The 16,818-nt window shown below is 44.1% G+C and overlaps 1 protein-coding gene across 1 annotated transcript; it reads right to left on the minus strand.

Annotated features, from left to right (window-relative positions):
- Positions 1 to 642: 642 nt before the first annotated feature.
- LOC144105454 (arylsulfatase B-like) lies at positions 643 to 16,057 on the minus strand. The gene is made up of 10 exons (XM_077638577.1): positions 15,780 to 16,057; positions 13,930 to 14,089; positions 12,314 to 12,426; positions 11,043 to 11,153; positions 8,620 to 8,769; positions 7,503 to 7,629; positions 5,142 to 5,432; positions 3,733 to 3,970; positions 3,000 to 3,222; positions 643 to 1,487 (listed from the first exon to the last, which is right to left on the minus strand). Exons 1-10 carry the CDS (start codon positions 16,002 to 16,004, stop codon positions 1,362 to 1,364), a joined length of 1,764 nt encoding a protein of 587 aa, XP_077494703.1. The 5' UTR covers positions 16,005 to 16,057; the 3' UTR covers positions 643 to 1,361.
- Positions 16,058 to 16,818: the final 761 nt, after the last annotated feature.

The raw sequence follows: 16,818 nt of genomic DNA on the forward strand, positions 1-16,818 counted from the left end.
CATACCAGCTTTCGCAGTACAGCACGCCATAGCGCCCACTTTTATCTAGGAAGCCTCAGTGTCGATGCAGAGTGCGCAAGCCTCTCAAGCACCAATTGCCTGACTGACTGCGGACTATACCTGATAAGCGACTCAACGGGTTAGGGACAACTGGGCACACGACTCGTTCATCTAGGCCTGGTTGCATCAAAAGAGCTCGCACCCCATCTGTTCTGGGATCAGTTTCTCCCCCACCCTTCATCGCCTCAGCCCACCGACTCCCTCCCCTCTTGGAGAGCAGCAAACCGCTTTCGTTGGGGGCTGCGTCCTGCTTTGTATTCAAGTGAGCGAGTCACCATCCTCCGGCACCGTAGCCCTCACTCTAGCGTTTCGCGTGCCGGGCGTATCTGCGAAGCAGCCTCGGGAAGTCGAATTCCTTGGAAAAAAAGCTCGCCGGCGGCTGCGGCCCATCTAATGAACGTGCTTCGCCGTCGGCTAGGCGGTGAACTTAGAGGCAGCGCCGCTCCTCGCCCGGGCAGCGAGACTTCCCTTGCGCTAACCACTTCCTCGATTGTGCACGTGTTGGTTCTTCGGACTCGTGCGGCAGGGGGTCCAAGCGGTTGGGGGAGAAAACATAGGCGACGACTACGGAGAGGGGGGGGGGGGGGGTGCAGGAAGATTGGTGACGTGTCGCACATGACTTCCTCGAACGTCACGAGATTAGGCGTCCTGCAAACAGCCTCGAGCTCACTTGTGTAATTGACGCCACAACAACAAGAGGGTGAAAGTCAAAGGACGATAATCGCCGCGCATCTCTCCGCGTGGTTTTATTTTTTCCTCTTGGGAATGCCCGGAGAGGGGCTCGTGACGGAGTCGTCATATGCATACTTGCTCGTGTTAGCTGGCATGTTTACTGCGTTGTGTTAGAGGGATCAAGCATGTGTTCTTTAGTCTTTTCCGAAGGCTCTCATGAAAACATCACAGCATGAGTTAGTAACATATATCAGTCTTTATAGCTTCAGGAATAAACACAGCGTAGGAGCTGACATTCTTCGCGATATGGATCTTGTTTCTTGCAGAAGGAAGCTGTTTACATGGGCTCTTCCAGAATATTTCCGCTCTATATATTTTCATTACATGGAGGAGTACTGGCTTACATACATGGCCAGTGTTTAGGGATTAATATATGAGTACGGCCTTCATAAAGAGAACTGCATCATTAGTTGTGGCAAATGTAAGCCACCGTAAGGGTTGACCGACCAGCCACGGATATCGCGTACGTCTATTTAAGTTGCGGTTCTTGAGACCACTTCTGAGTGAAGTGAAAAGAAAGAATAATGGTCTTTTTGCTTGCTGGCTCGAACCGGCGTGCAGCTACAATATTATATAAAGGGCGCCCAGGTATAATTGAAGTTTCTTGGATCAGCTTTCTTTGTTGGCGGCTGGTTGAGCGGCGGCACCATCTTCTTTTTGTACTGCTTCAATCTTAGCTGCAGGAAATCCAGTATCTGCGAGAAAGAAAAAAGATTGCTCTTTTCAATTATCAGCTAGAAAACGTTAAAAGAAATAAACAGAGAAAGATCGCAAATGCGTGTCCTAGAGCAAGTCAAACGGCGATGATTTGTAGGAAAGAATCCAAATTTATAATACACAATAAAATAGATATCGTGTACAGAAGACGTCGATCACTGGCGATGGAGTGCTCTTTTAATGCAAGACAGACTTAAGAGATTTTATTGCGCTGGAGCCAAATGAGAATGCTACTAATTACGTTCTTGTCATTCTGAACAAAAATAGACAAATATGCGGCGCCGCGCAAGGACACTGGAGCGGTCGCTCTCCTCCGGACATTATGTTATTCTTTTGCTACAATCTTCGCACTGCTGCTGAAAAGCTATCTGAGCAATTGATCTCAACGTTTTTAGTGCCAGGTGATTTCAAGTTGTTTGAATAATGGACCTTAACAAAACTCCCTTCCATTATACTTATGAGGCAAATTTTTGCAAAGAAAATTGAGTTATTTGCCGCCAGAGCGCATTCCTTGAGATTTAATGTTATACTGTATAAATCGCGAACTCAGATTTAGTATTCTTTATACTTTCTCCAGTCAGCGTAAAAGCATGGGGAACCAAATAGCTTTTTTCTTTTATGGTGGTTCTCAATAAATTTTTAAGAAGGATAGTTCACGGGAAAAAAAACATACACAGAAAGAAGGTACAAGCGTGAAGAAGGAAATAAGGACAAATATCATATTTATTTTGGCACGCTCCTAAATAAAATTTAGTTTCAAGCTCAGCGCTTGCCTCTTCTTTCTGTGTTTTTTTCTGATGCCCTGTTCCTTAATTATGGCAGACCAGCTAGCTCAGTATTCCGCTTTGCTCAATATATTTTGAGTGCAGTTATGCATACAGAGCGCTTCAGTTAACGTGAGCCAAACGTTTAAATAAGACCGGTAGATTGCTGGGGGATGAAACCAATCACATGTTGTTTGCCATGGTGGGGGGGGGGGGGGGGCTCGGAGTATTTTGAAATTAATCTTAATTAGATAATCAGTAATGAAAAATTGTTATGCTCATTTTAGGCTCAAGAGCGGTTTGATAAATTGTAATACAGGTGGTTCAGAAACAGCCGATTCAGTTTTTAGAACGGATTAACCTCCTAATTGTTTCATTTTTACTCGAGATATTTTATCCTGTTTCGGGAGCTGGGACGTTTCTTACCAGGAACATTTTTTTTCCGGGGACATTTTATCGTTAGGCGTTTTTTTAAGGGTATTTTTTCCGGAAGCCCATCGGAACAGTTGACAAGACTGTTATAAACGCTGCGGTTATGAATATAAAATACTTTTTTCACTTCTCTGAATCATAATCACGTTTCTTATGCTAGAAAATTAGACGTTAGAGTTTGTATAACAGCTGAATGGCCTGCTACGGCAATGGCAGTCAGTGCCAGGGTTACGGTAGTAATAATTAAAAATTGCCTAAATGTGTCTTTCTGGCAATCGCGATCGGTGAACTCACGTCAGGATGCTCCTTGGCGATATTGTCGAGCTCGCAAGGATCCGAATCGATGTTGAAGAGGCAGGGGCGCCTCATTGGGTGGCAACTGGTGCCGTTGTTGCGCCCGCACAGCACGAACAGCTCGTCCGGCCGATGCGTCGGCATGCTGCGGCCCATGGCACGGATGGTTCGAGCCGCGGCGCACTTCGTGTTGAACGATCCCGGGTTGCTGAAGAACTGTGAGCTGTGCGTACAACAGTTCGTGAGTCTTATTGAGTTAGCAGTCTGTCCCCGCTTTCGGACAGCAGCAGTCTAAGGCTGTGCGCCTTTTCCATTTGTCTTTTCAATACCCTCTCCCCTCCTCCCCAGTGCTGGGTAGCCAACCAGAACACCCCTTTGGTTAACATCCCTGCTTTCCCACTTCCTCTTTATCTCTCTCTAAGCCTATGCCAAGTGAATGCAAACCCTTTCTCAAAAATAGCAGGCCGTCGTGTTTGCTATATGCTCACCCAGTCAGGCCATTACAGCATTGGTGCAGTTTAAAATTTTTGATAGATGATAAGTATACTCGCGTTCCCCCATCAGGCTGAGCTGTGTAACCCCAGGCCCGTAAGTTTTGGTGCGTTTCTTGCCAGCCAACTTAGCGCTTCAGTCGCAATTTTTGCTGTTGTAGTTAATCCAAAACGTACTCTAAACAGGCTTAGACCGTTACTTTTACTGAATTTAGCCCTTAGGGAGAGGAAATCCGTATTACCGAATTCGATTCGCGTTGCCCGGCTGCATCCCGGGCTCCGACGCTATGTACCATCCGTCGTAGCGTCCCCTGGCCAGAGATCCCTCGACCAACTTGTATCCGTGGTAGCGGAGCGCTGACATGTTCCACACAGGGTCAATGTTGAGCAGGATCTCGGTGCGTGGCGACACGTTGTCCGCGATAAGCGTGTCCCACATGTTGATGCCGTCGATGTCGCCGAGGTCGTCCACTTTTCCCCCTGTGTGTTGATATCCCGGAGGAAAGGCGTCACTATCATACGATGTGTAATAATGTAAGCAGTGAGCGCAGGTTTGAGTGCAGTTTGTTAAAGAAAAAGCACTACCCAAAAGAGGTATGAGTGTGTTTTGTTTTGTTTATGTTTTCATTACAATACATTGACTTGACTTGGAATACGGTTGAGGGAGTTCTTTTTTACGTGAGGGATTTTTTTGCGTTTAATTTTTTCAAGTATGCAAGAGACATGGAGCTTAAGCAGTGGCAGTTCCATAGCTTGTTAAGGAACGTTAGCCGCTGCAGAACGGTTACCGCTTTGTTAAATGCGTTGCATGTTTATTTTGTTAACATGAAAATAAATCCTGGCAATTAAAAGGTACAGTAGGAATTGATTTGCTTCGTATGTAGTCTCCGAGCAGCAAGATGCAGTTTAGCAGCTTTGCCACAGAGGAAGTTGCTTTACTTTAATACTTAAAGAAAGTTGAGAATTTCCGCTTGAGTGTTTAGCGACTCGCCCGGAGCTTTTTTGTTTCACCGACTTGAATTTCACTCGCACTGCTGAGACATTTACTGTCATCTTTGCCACGCACAAGTAATTAGAACCAATATTTATCGTCTGAGCAACTCTTTTACTGTACCAACATATTTGAGAAAATTTCAAACTATTTCTCATGAACTTCTACAGTGAATCACGCTTTTCGTATCGTTCATTTCAAGACTGCCTTTAACTAAGCCTTCGCCAAGAAAGTGATGTTACTCCACCGTCTAATATCGCCGCCACATAGCTTTTGCTTTCATTTCTTGCTTACGCCTTTTTGCTGCCTTTTTTTATATAGCCAGAAATAATAATGCCGTAGGTTTCATGTCATGGCTCTGCTGATTTTTAGTTACATCACTTTTATTGTGTAGTTGACCGGTGTTATCTTGGTGAAAATTCCTCTCTCTCCTTCAAAGAAAAAAAAAAGAACCTGGACGTTCTGCCCATGTAATTGTTGTCAATGCTTATTTGTGGGTTCCGGATCGTTCAATGTAATTCATTTAGAGTTAGCATGCACTGAAGTTTCCGCGAATGAATAAGTTGCTTGCCACGTGCTCTTTCTATATTCTTCGCCAGTGCAAGTGAATTGTGACACTAGGCACACGAATGCACAACCTTATAAGTCGTCACAACGCACCTGCTGCAGCGTACAGCGTTGGCAGCCAATCGGTGATATGCATCAGCTGGTGGGCCACATGGGGCCTTCGGATGAACGTACTCCAGACAAAGGCCACACCCCTGACTCCGCCTTCCCAAAGCGTTCCCTTTGTGCCGCGCAGGGGCCAGTTGGAGCCCGCGCTGTTGTCGACGCCTCCCGATGCCCCGCCGTTGTCCGTGGTCACCACCAGTATGGTGTCCTTGATGGCGTTTGTGAAGAGGAGCGCCTTCATGATCTCGCCAATACTGTCATCCAGAGCCGACACCATACCTAGGAATGGACATCGTTAACGTAAGCCTAACTTCAGTCAAACGCTTTTGTGCAACCAGCGACGCTAATTCGTCGTCGAAGCTTTAGTGAAGTATTTGCTATGAACAAGTCTAAGTTTCTCTGACCGCTATTCCGGCATCTGTCCTAGCTTCATTATTCGTATAGCATAAGGTAACTGCCTACGCCATAGGCGGTCGCGATCTGTTCTTTATGGTTGATTTTATGGAACAAAAAAATAAAATAAGGCGAGAAACTCTAGGTGGGAACCTAAAGATGTTGCAAATGCCTAGAATTTGGTGTCAGCAATATAAAATGAACTTTTTTTTTCTTGCAAAGAACGCCAACAGCTTAATGCTTCACTTTATTCTGTGGTTGCCCGTTTGTAACGTACCTGCAAGCTCCCGTGGAAGTAGCTTAGCGATATCTATCTAATACGCCCACGTACACTAAAAGATGAATTCCTGCTCGAGGCGCACATAGCGCATATAAGGAAAATTAGTGGGTCGGCGGAAGGTTGGGCAGGAGTGATAGCTAGGATTGTTTTGTCACGTTTGAGCGCCTAAGTAAACTATAAATGAGGTAAAATATATACACACGAATAAGTAAAGTAAAAAAAAACAGGAGGAGAGATTTAAGCTCCGCCTTAAGCTTATGACGCGACAGCGCGAATTGGTTAATGTCCATATATGTGGAATGGGTCATTCTTTTATAGATATCTAGGAGTCCTCATACCAATCCTAGTGAAGTTGTGCAGTAGTTAAGCGATGCTTTACTGCGATGCGATGGCAGGTGATGCCTTCGTTGGGGCTGGTGAAAACCAGGTGGCTCTTCCTGAGGAACGTCTTGCGGCCAATCAATAAATGAACTGACACCTGTCACGGTGGGCACGCTGTGATGACGTGACAAGGTTTTGTGATGTACGTGGCCCACCTGTCACCTAGATTGCTTCTCTGGCAATTCTTCGCAGATTTTTCTATCACAGCCAACGACACCGGCTTTTTTGTGACACGGTTAATTTAACACTATCGTGGTAAAACTCCTCAAGTATAAAATTTTACAGAAATGGCACTAGCGGTAGGCCAATTAAGCGGTGCACCAGGCAGCTTACTTCTAACTTTCACAGTTGAAAATATGAGCGCTAAGTATTGCGGCGCAGTTGCGTGCGCTAATCCAACATTTCCATGTTCAAGACAAGGTGTCGTGATCACCATTCTATTACACTATAACCATGGGCAATATTGTTTACAAAATGGTTCTACTCACACACGTAAACAGTGACATAACTTTTTCACTAATGGCTACTTTGTAGTTTTTAAAATAATACTAATAACACTAAAATATGCATCTAAAATTTTTAAACTTTGTATTCATGAATACACTTTAGCTGATTATGAATGGAAAATATATCTGCAAAAAAAATTAATTTTCGTGAGTAATCACTAAATCTGTCCTGCGAAAAGTGAAAGAGAAACATATTTAACATGCAGTTAAACTTACAGATGAGGTGCAACAGCTGTCGTTTAACGAGAATTCACGCTAGAATATTGCAGCCTCCATCTTTTTTTTCTTGCAGAAGCTTCTATAGATCTTCTGATTTAAAAAGTGCAAAATTTCCATCGATTAATATTACTCATGAAATAACAATGCTTAGAGAACCTGCACTTCTTGCTTACTTCCTCTGAAGATATCTCGTTGCATAAACATGAAACTTATGACAAAATAGAGGAATATAGCATTATTCAGCTGTATGAGGTAGAACTAGCGCTCAGGAGATTTGACAGGTATTTCAAAGGTGATATTTTTCAGCCCACAATTGCCTACAACATCTTATATTAGTTTTACAACGCAACTAGTAATTCGTGATTAGGGCATCAGTTTCCCAGCAAAAGTTTTTTTCGCATTCTCGATTATCAGTGGCCACTTTTTTGGCGCTGATAAGCATGTGTGACTTGCTTTAATGCCATCGGTTTGCTAACGCCTGTGAATATACATTCTAGACAGCATGCGATGTGTTTCGTTGCTATCCTACTTCGATACAAGGACTATAACACAGCAGAAAATGTTCTTCACCTGCATACGCTCTTCGCTTTGCATTTGTTATGTGATTTTGCTTGTGCAGATCTTCGTCGGGTGCTTCTAATGGTGTGTAGGAGTTCCCCACGTGCACAGCGGAGTAGCACAGGTAGAGGAAGATGGGCTGTGTGGAGAAGCAATTACACGCATCGATGTAACAAATCGTTGTATAAGTGCATCAACCCACGCCAAAGGGAAGTAGGCTTAGGAGTAGAAAATAAAACCCTAAGGGCTTAAGAGCAGAAATATCTGCGTTAATGTCAATTTACATACATTGTATGGCAGTAAATATTTCATACCGTCTCTGTTGTTGCTTTAAATGTTATTGATTTGAGTGCTGAGTTTATATAGTGCACTAGTTATAAGCAACAAAACGACCTTCTTTATTGTTGGTATATAAATTTCTTTTTATTCCACAGCTTTGATTATGTAGTGTACTATTTATTGACAAAAAAAAGAAGCTGTTATCCTAATTTGTTCAGTTGGTTTCAAGGAGTGATGACGTGAATGAACAACCTGAAACCAGATTCACAAATACGGTCATGGGGCAAGATGCTTTAACATGGTTAAAAACGGAGCCGGTTGGCTCAACACCTTGCGGCGAAAAAAAGTGCTTACATGAGACAGAGTGGAGTGACGTCACGACGCTGTCCTCGCCCTCAGCCTGTCCCCGCTCACCTCTCTGTCCGGTAAGCGCGGTTTTTCGCCGCAGGAAGGGGCGAGAACTTAATCGAACTGCCCCTTAGGGCTCTCTATCTGCAGCAGCTAAAGTGTTAATTACTCAAAAGTATAGGGGGGCACCATCACTTTCCTGCTTTTTAATGCTGCGCTTTTGGTGCTGTTTTCTGAAAAACCTGCGATAAACAACTCAATCAGCTTCCTCCTTTGGTGCCCAAACACGGCTAATGCACACAACGTGCCAGCATAACATAATACTGTAATTATACTGCAATTTAGGCCGCATATTATATAATTTTTCCAAATCCCTATTGAAACTAGCAGCTCATTGGTTTATATTGAAATAATCCAACCTTTAATTTAGAAATTTCCACAAAGATAAGACAAAACATAAAATTAAGAAAGAAGGCCTCAGGTGCTTTTCCATTTGTCATACCTTGTTCTGATTCCTTTTCTTCAAAACTTCGACAGCCTTCTCAGTAAAAAGGCTGGTGCTGTATTTACCGGAAGATTCCTCGTCAGCCCTCATGTTGTCCCACATGTCGAGGCCCCAAGCTGTCCAGGTGTCATTGCCGGAGCTGAAAATCTTTTAACAGAAGAAACTTATTAGTGCAGTTATTAACGACATTAAATTAAGTACTAAGGATGTTCATAGTGCTTCGTGCTTTAAGGAAAACCAATGCAGTTGGTAGTTTTTTTTTTCCCCTAGATTACTCTATTTGAAGCAGAATTCCGTTGCGGCACACTGGGTATTGAAAAGGGAGTTCTAACAGCCGAAGTGTGCCTATTAAACACCTTTCTCTATGGATATGCTCCTGTTCTAATACAGTCGAACTCACTGAAAATGACCGCGTATATAACGACCGCCGTTTATTAGGAACGAAGGCGGGGCTACCGTCCAGATGTGTATTAGGGCAATGGCAATGCATCTCAGACGCAACGAACAACTTTTGCCTCACCACTCGGTATTAGCGAACGTGGAGCTGCTGAGAAGTTTTCCGCGGTCGAAAACCTCGCGCTCCCACCAAGCGCCAAGATCGAAGAGTCTCTCTCAGCCTCCACCACAAGAGTTAAGAAAGAACATGACGTTTAAAAAAAACAATGAAAAATGGGGCACTGAAAGCGTAGGTAACCGCCGGCTATGCGAGCGGTCACGGCCTACAAGGTCGCTCATTTCATGAATTTGTGCTGTCTGGACAAAGATTGAGCAAAGCGATTAAAGCGCAGCTGTCGCGCATCATCGCGGTTCAACCAACGAGAGTGACTTGAGAAATTAGAATGGTTGGCTGGCTCCGCTGGTCACGTGGTATTCGTCGCCTGTCTGGTCGATTCTCTACATTTTATGTTGCTACCAAGTGCAGATGACGCGTTTACCGTTGAGTGGAGGTGATATGTTCTGCCCACACGTGCGCTCGGCTACCTGCGTCGCTGTGTGGACCCATGAAAGACTGATGATGCTGTGGAAAATCCACGTCCAAAGACGCATGTTGATCAGCGGCAAGAAGTCGTTGATGCCAAGCTTGTTGGATATCTCCTGGCATGATTTCTATTGTCCGCAAGCAGACGTTCTCTAAAGGAGCTAGTGAACGTGAAGTAGGGGAACTCGTAGATCAATAGGGACCATATTAGGGCGGCCAACTTTTTTCAACTATCTGCTGTTAACGACTCAACTGCGATCAGTTATGTAGCCTCTATAAAGCAGATTGTCGGCAGCAAAGGCCTCGGCGCAAGAACATGATAAGGCTCGTGACCTTGGAGAGCACTGTAACAAGGTTTGCTTTGAAGAGACAGATGCACTTAACGCACTGTTGTTTTTTTTTTTTCAAGAAATAAATGCCACTTTTGTCGGACTATGTATTTTTTGCAGTGATATGGCAAGTCCGTTTCCTACAAACATAGAATGCAACGAAAGCCACGCGCGTAACAGTCAGTTTCGTTATAAATGGGCTCGACCGTATCTTGAAACCTGCACGGAAAAGTTAAAGCCGCAGTTTCAAGCATCGCACTGAGTAATTTCCGGAGAAGTACATTGGCAGCACGCAAAATGTAGGCTAAAGGCAAACATGCAGAAAACTAATCTCCAGCGATCAAGTTAGGGACTTCTGGCGGCAGCGATAAAGTATAGAGACTGCCGCCTATCTTCGCAAGGCCCACATTGTCGCTCGTGGCCCCTTGAATCGCATGCGCTGAAGCCACGAGTAATTTTGCAACGCCTCAGGCCGCGACGCTGTCTGTGTCCGGAATATCGCATTAAAAGCTGAATCCGTGTAGGTCTGCATTATGTGTTCCGTCGAACGCTATTTCTAAAAGAAAAGTCTCAGTTTATTCTTCATCTGTGATGCCTCGCAAATGCTAGTTCTGGTACGTTTACCGAGTGCTATTTTGATGCCTGCGACATCATATAAGCATGCATAGCAGAAAATTCCTGTCGACGCAAATGTTGAGCGGCACACTTCAAAAGCAATATTAGCGCTGCCTATGGGGAACCCAGACGGCCAGATTTTAAATATGAAAAACTAATTTGTTTACGTTAGATATATGTTCTTTTACTTAAATTTCAGACATCGGCACATCATTTTCGCACAAAAGATTTTCTGAGGAGGCCAGCCAAAAAATGTCCTACTGTAGAACGAGGACATGAGGCAGGTTAATATAAAGACATTCCCAAAGAACGGATAGTGAAAAATATAATTTTTATAATCTTTCGCAGCATCCGGGAGCTTCTATTGTTGTGAATTATTTTAAGGTAATATTTACACTGCACTTCTTGGCCGGCAAGGCGCACATGTCCCCCGCTGCTATGAAAGTGTAATACATCTATACTGCTTGAGCAGACAAAAGTCGGAAAGGCCCTCATACCGAGAAGGATGTGTGATCCATGTAGTCCTGATGGTCCGTGTAAGAACCGTAAAAGCTATCGAAGCCCCGGAAGGTCGGCGTGTAGTTTGTTGACATGTGCCCAAGATGCCACTGGAAGAAAAACATGGACGAAGAAAACTTTAAGCACTCGTATTCATATTGCGTCAACAGCGCAACCAGGACGGGACAAAACGACAACAACAAACAAGTGCTGACTATCCACAGTACGGGCTTGTTTGTTGTTTCCGTTTTGTCCCGTACTTTCTGCGCATGCGCACCAACTGTCCCTGATATCCTGATTCCAGCTTTCCTTTTTAAGCGCTTGATTTAGAAGCGAGCAAGTAGATTGCAGCTTTCTCTCTTTGCTTGCCACATAAATCGTGTGAACCGGGATGGAACAAGAAAGAGCACACAGCCCGTCCTGGTTCCCGCTGTTCATGCCAAGTGAAAGACCAAATGGCGTAATAAGCTTCATTTCTTTCTCTTCATTACTGCAGAGGAATATATAATTCAGCCAGGCTTTGCTTTCGGTCTACCAGGAATGTGGGAGCTCATTTTATTTAATATAAGTGAGGAAAGGAAAATTGTGGAAAATTGAGTTTGCTTTAGTACTGCCTTTACCACGCCATTCATGTTTATCCTGCTGCTTTTTACTGGCAGCTGAAGGCTTTCGAGGCGTTGTGCTGAGTCATTTAAACGCGTTCATATTCTGTCGCATAAAGCATAGAGCCCTTGTTGCCGGACTAGTCAGAGGCTGTCAAGGTGAATCTACGACGCCAGAAAAACACACAAGAAATATGGACCGCGCGTTGCCCTAAGGACAAGACGGGCACCTTCGCAAGCATTTTTTATATGCCTTTCTTATTAGCGCCGTATGCTATAAATAACAGTTTCTTTTGCTCAGTTATGCTTCGGTGTTAACGATTGCCATTGTATTCGGTGTTTCAGAGAAAGCATAACATGTATCGCTCTCAACGTTGGAAAGGAATTGATAAAAATGACTGCTCAATACATAGCCGTCCGTATCTAATTGAAAGGGAACACAGCACAAGCTCAATCCTCTGAGGAGAATGGTGGCTGTGAGGCAGAAGCAAAATTAGCTTAATACTTGTGTAAGTACCCTTCTGGCCCCGGTTTAGTATTGGCAATAGCTCCAATGGAAAATTGCGACATCGTGGAAATGCTCCACGGTAAGCTCTATGGTATTAACGGATAAAAATACTACCAATGCACCACAATGTTCACGTGAACAGGCTGATCAAATTTTGTACCTTTCCAACAGCGTGTGTTTCGTAACCCAATTCCTTCAGGTACTCCGGCAGTAGCTTGAAGTTGAGAGGAAGCCCGAACGGTTCGGCTGCACGAATCTCATCGTGCTGGAGGCCTGGAAAAAAAGAGCACTCAGTACATAGACTGGCATCCATGCGGCATTACAAAAACTTCGTAATACTTGAATTGCGCATCGTCCAGCAAAAGTATGCACGAGTCTCATGTCTAAGGCTTGGGCAGCAAGGAGCACTCATCAATTTCTACATTTTTTTTGTTGCCCGCATTGCGAAATAATTCACGCTTTTATGTTCCCATTGCTTTCGCTGCTGCAGTATCATAACTCTTGTGTTACAAGAATATGTTGTATAGCAGGCAGAACACTCTATTCTCAATGTCACTTATTTTGAGTAAACTTTTCATTACACGTCAAGCCGCAGCGCGGCTTGACGTGCAATGATTGAGTTGTAATGACATGCAAACCGCGGGGCGGCTTGACATGTAGGGCTGACACCATACGACGCCAGCCCTCCTGTTCTGTGATCCAGTACGGATGTCAGGATCAACGATCGTAAAAAAAAAAAACAGGCACCTACAAACTCGCCGAGCCGGCCCTCCCGCAGAGTGCACTCATAAAACATCGCTGGTCACATTTCTGATGCAGCAACCAGAGACGCAGCTTACGTATTTTGTAATACAGAAAAAAATTTGATTCCGGCGACGATACCAAGCGGAGCGACCCAATTTTGCAAATGTACAACGGGAGGGTGGCAACTAAAAGATCCTACACAACTGAACTCTCGACACTCGAGACCCTGAACAATAATGCTGATGAGAAAATTAAAAAAAAGCACGGCTCGCCTCGATGCGAACGACCATAGATTGTTCACTGAAGGAGCAGTAAAGGGACGCGTGTCTGCCACTTCGGCAGCTTTGACAGTGGCACAGACAACTTGAAAGGGGAGCTGGCGCATGTGCTAACGAAAATTAGGACAGACGCCAAAGGTGAAAGCGATGATAAGCACCTGGCTGAAGAGTCAAGCAGAAGAGCTTTTTCAGCGAGGCTACAGGCACTGTTGAATAACGCGGCATGTGACTTGGCGAGCTGTGGGTGAATATGAAATGCCTTGCAATTATTCTTCACTTTTCTCGAAAAAAGTTTTGTAGGCACTGCTGCGACATTTTTGTTATGTTTGGTATATACATAAATAAGCCTTTTCGCGACTTGAATGAAATTCCAAGACATACAGTAAATTTTATCTAGAATGCAGGTATTCTAAAGAAAGGACCAATTATGCAAAGGCGAATGCTGAATGTAACTTCCTACACTGTGCTCATTTCAGCTGCTTTGCACACGTACAGAAGAGTAAAAGAATTTACGAGTGGGCTTGATTAGCATTTGATTCCAAAGATATTTGGCTCTGAAACATCATGATTTACACTGCTAAACATTTATCATTGCTACGGTTAATGTAGGCTGTGATGGCACTTGCCCACATTTTAGTACTTTCCCTTCAAATGAGGTGCGGTAAGCGGCGCACATAGTGTTATGATTACCTGGGTACTATCATGACCAAGAAACACACCTATCTTTATCAGCAGGTATTAACTACAACGTTACCTATGCGGATCGGATAGGTTCCCGTAAGAAGAGCAGCCCTGGATGGCGTGCACAGAGGAGTGACGTAGTAGTTGTTCAGTATGACGCCGTCGCCAGCCATAACGTCCAGGTTGGGCGTTCTGACCTGCGTTGCCTCGTGGAAGCTCACGTCATTCCAGCCCTGAAATGAGACGACATAGAATCACCATGCTGCAGTGAAGAATGGGTTGCTCTCAGAAAAGAGGGGTGTACTCTGGAGAATTCGAAAAGAAAAGATTTCGGTGCTGTAACGAGCTGTAATGAAGGAGAAGCGTACAGTGTCTCTAAATATGACTTTTAAGATTATTAGAATCAGCGCCTACGTGTTGTTAAGAGACAAGCATCATCTAAATAAAGCGTTTTCTGTTATTTGCCTCTCTGGCAGCCGCACAGCTTTGTAGTTTATGGATTAAAACTGTAAATTTCAGAAATGAATGGTTCTTACTGGCAACCTCTTTACAGTCATCAGCTGTGTGATACTGAAACAGAGCACAAACTAAAGTGCCCTCATCAGCCTTGTCATAGTGGTTCGTAACAAAACCTGAAAAGGAGCTATAATTGAGTTCTACATGTGCACACGCTCATAGCCACTAAAGGCCCAACGCAGCCTTACTATGCAGCGTTCAGGCAGGGACCGTTACTCTGCAAAAGTTGACCCACCAATTAGTAAAGTTAACCCCCCAGTTGTATTAATCGCTTCCTTTCTGCATGCTGTCTGCTAATGGGTTTGGACATGCGGACGGCGTTAACAGTTTATACCACGTGCAGAAGACGCCACTATACATTTATATCTGTGGAAGAACTCTCAACGGTGCAACTTATTGCGACGTCTTCATTTCATTCATGCCTTGAGCGGAAGGCGTTGTTTTAGCAGACAAAAATATAAGATCATTTTTTTTCTGCTGAGTGCATGAATGAAGCTTTGATAAGATAGTTCTAGTGGCACTGACAGCGTATATCTTTGCAAATTGCCTCATTTCTCTTCCAGTTCGTATTTTTCGCAACTGAGTATATTCTAATGGATTCAGTTACAAAAAGATTATGCGTGCTTGTCAAATGTTGAGTATTTCGATAACTGCTGCCCTTAAGATCACTGAACCTTTCGCGTGAATTTTTTTAAGACGCCCTCAACGGGCAGTGTTTTCACATTCCGTTCATTTTCAAATGATTTTAGCACCCATTTGTCCGCGTGATGTTCTTTAGCGTTGTCGCAAATCTAGTATTCTTTTAGGTAAAGGGAACGCAAAATCTTGCACACTAACGCACTTCGGTACAAAAAGCCTTTGTATTGTTATTTTTGGCAGGAGAGTTTTCTCTACTTTATAGCTCTCTTATTTGTTTTCCTGAGAACTAGATTTGCGGATTAATTTAGACACCCCTAAGAAGCAAGTACGCAGCGGAGCGGTAGAGCATGGGAGAGGACCTAGTATTCAGAGCAAGTCAGCTATGTTTCGCTGGGTAAAGCTGAGCGGAGCGCGCTTGAAATTAGTGCTGGATAGTAAGCTATATTCAGCACAGTAACAGGAATTGTTGTTCTTTCATACTTTCCTCAACTATGCAGAGGCCCACTTACGAGACGCTCTCAGGACAGTATCAAAAAAGTTTCAAAGGCACACTCCAGTTGGGCAGCCCTGCAAAGTGGGCTGTGGTAAGGGCTGACGAAATCAAGCGAGGCTTTGAGACATTTTTGATAGCGTCTTTAGATTGTGAGCACTCTGCAATTAGGCCTGAGATACTTAATTTTGGATTACAGCAAGGAATACATTTATTATTGAAACTCATGCGACTTGTTCAATCATCGCTCAATGTAAAAACCAAAAAAGAATACTCACCAAGTCGTCCACAACCACGAGCACGATATTCGGCTGGCTTTGGGCGGCAACAGGTTGATATATCGACGCAGTTATCAGAAGCCACACCCAAAAATGAACAAGGCGCGTCATGCTCGATGAAAGCGGCCACGTAAAGAACATGTTGAAGGAAAACATGACCTCAGCAAGAAAATCTATTTTTGCACCTAATGTGACAGAGGGGCTACTCAGAGATAGACATATCATACATGCACGTAGCAAACGACCAACGCGCCCGAGGCACCGCGATGTACTGTCAAGGAGGAGGCCGGATGTTGCATAGGGCTGTAACTCTAGCCTCCATGTACGGTTGCACAGTACAGAGTAGGTGGCGTGACGCTACGTAGCCTTCCGCGCGGTGGAGAATCTCTGTGCATAGAATACAATGTGAAGGATGACGCTAAATGCAATAACGCGAACTCATAAATCGCACATTGAGAAAAATTAACTTCTATTCAAGGACTCAAGCTGCTGAGATGAAACAAGTATTGTCTATTTTTCCATTATTGCACCAAGTTAGCGCATACAAGCAAGTCCTTTTTGCTCCCTCCCATCCGTCGCTTGTCTCACGAGGTTATCAAGGCCACAGGTATAAATGCATAAAATGAGTTTTTTGAGCTCGTTGCTCTCACAAGACCATCAATATTTTTAGAAGCGCGACGCGCAATTACTCTTCTTTTCTCTAAGTCATGATTTATTTTATTGCCGCAAAGGTAGCTCTGAAGAATTATCTTTATAGTTATTTTAGTGCTCACAAAATGAAGTCAAAACCATTGTTTACAATAATTTTTTTTTTGTGAGAGGCCAAACACCACTGTGGAAGAATTGCGCCCAATAAAAGACGATTTTCCAGCCAGTGGTTCTCTGGCAGAATCCCACAACTCGCAGATACGAGGCGGATGAGTAAACAACTGGCCCTCCACTACGGTCATTTATTTTATCGATTGAAAGTAACGCCTCTGAGTGCATTTGAGCGGCGTGCGATTGCAGCATGTGCCTTTGTGTCTGCCAATATCATGGT

The sequence above is a fragment of the Amblyomma americanum genome, chromosome 9, assembly GCF_052857255.1.
Source record: "Amblyomma americanum isolate KBUSLIRL-KWMA chromosome 9, ASM5285725v1, whole genome shotgun sequence".
Lineage (NCBI taxonomy): Eukaryota > Metazoa > Arthropoda > Arachnida > Ixodida > Ixodidae > Amblyomma > Amblyomma americanum.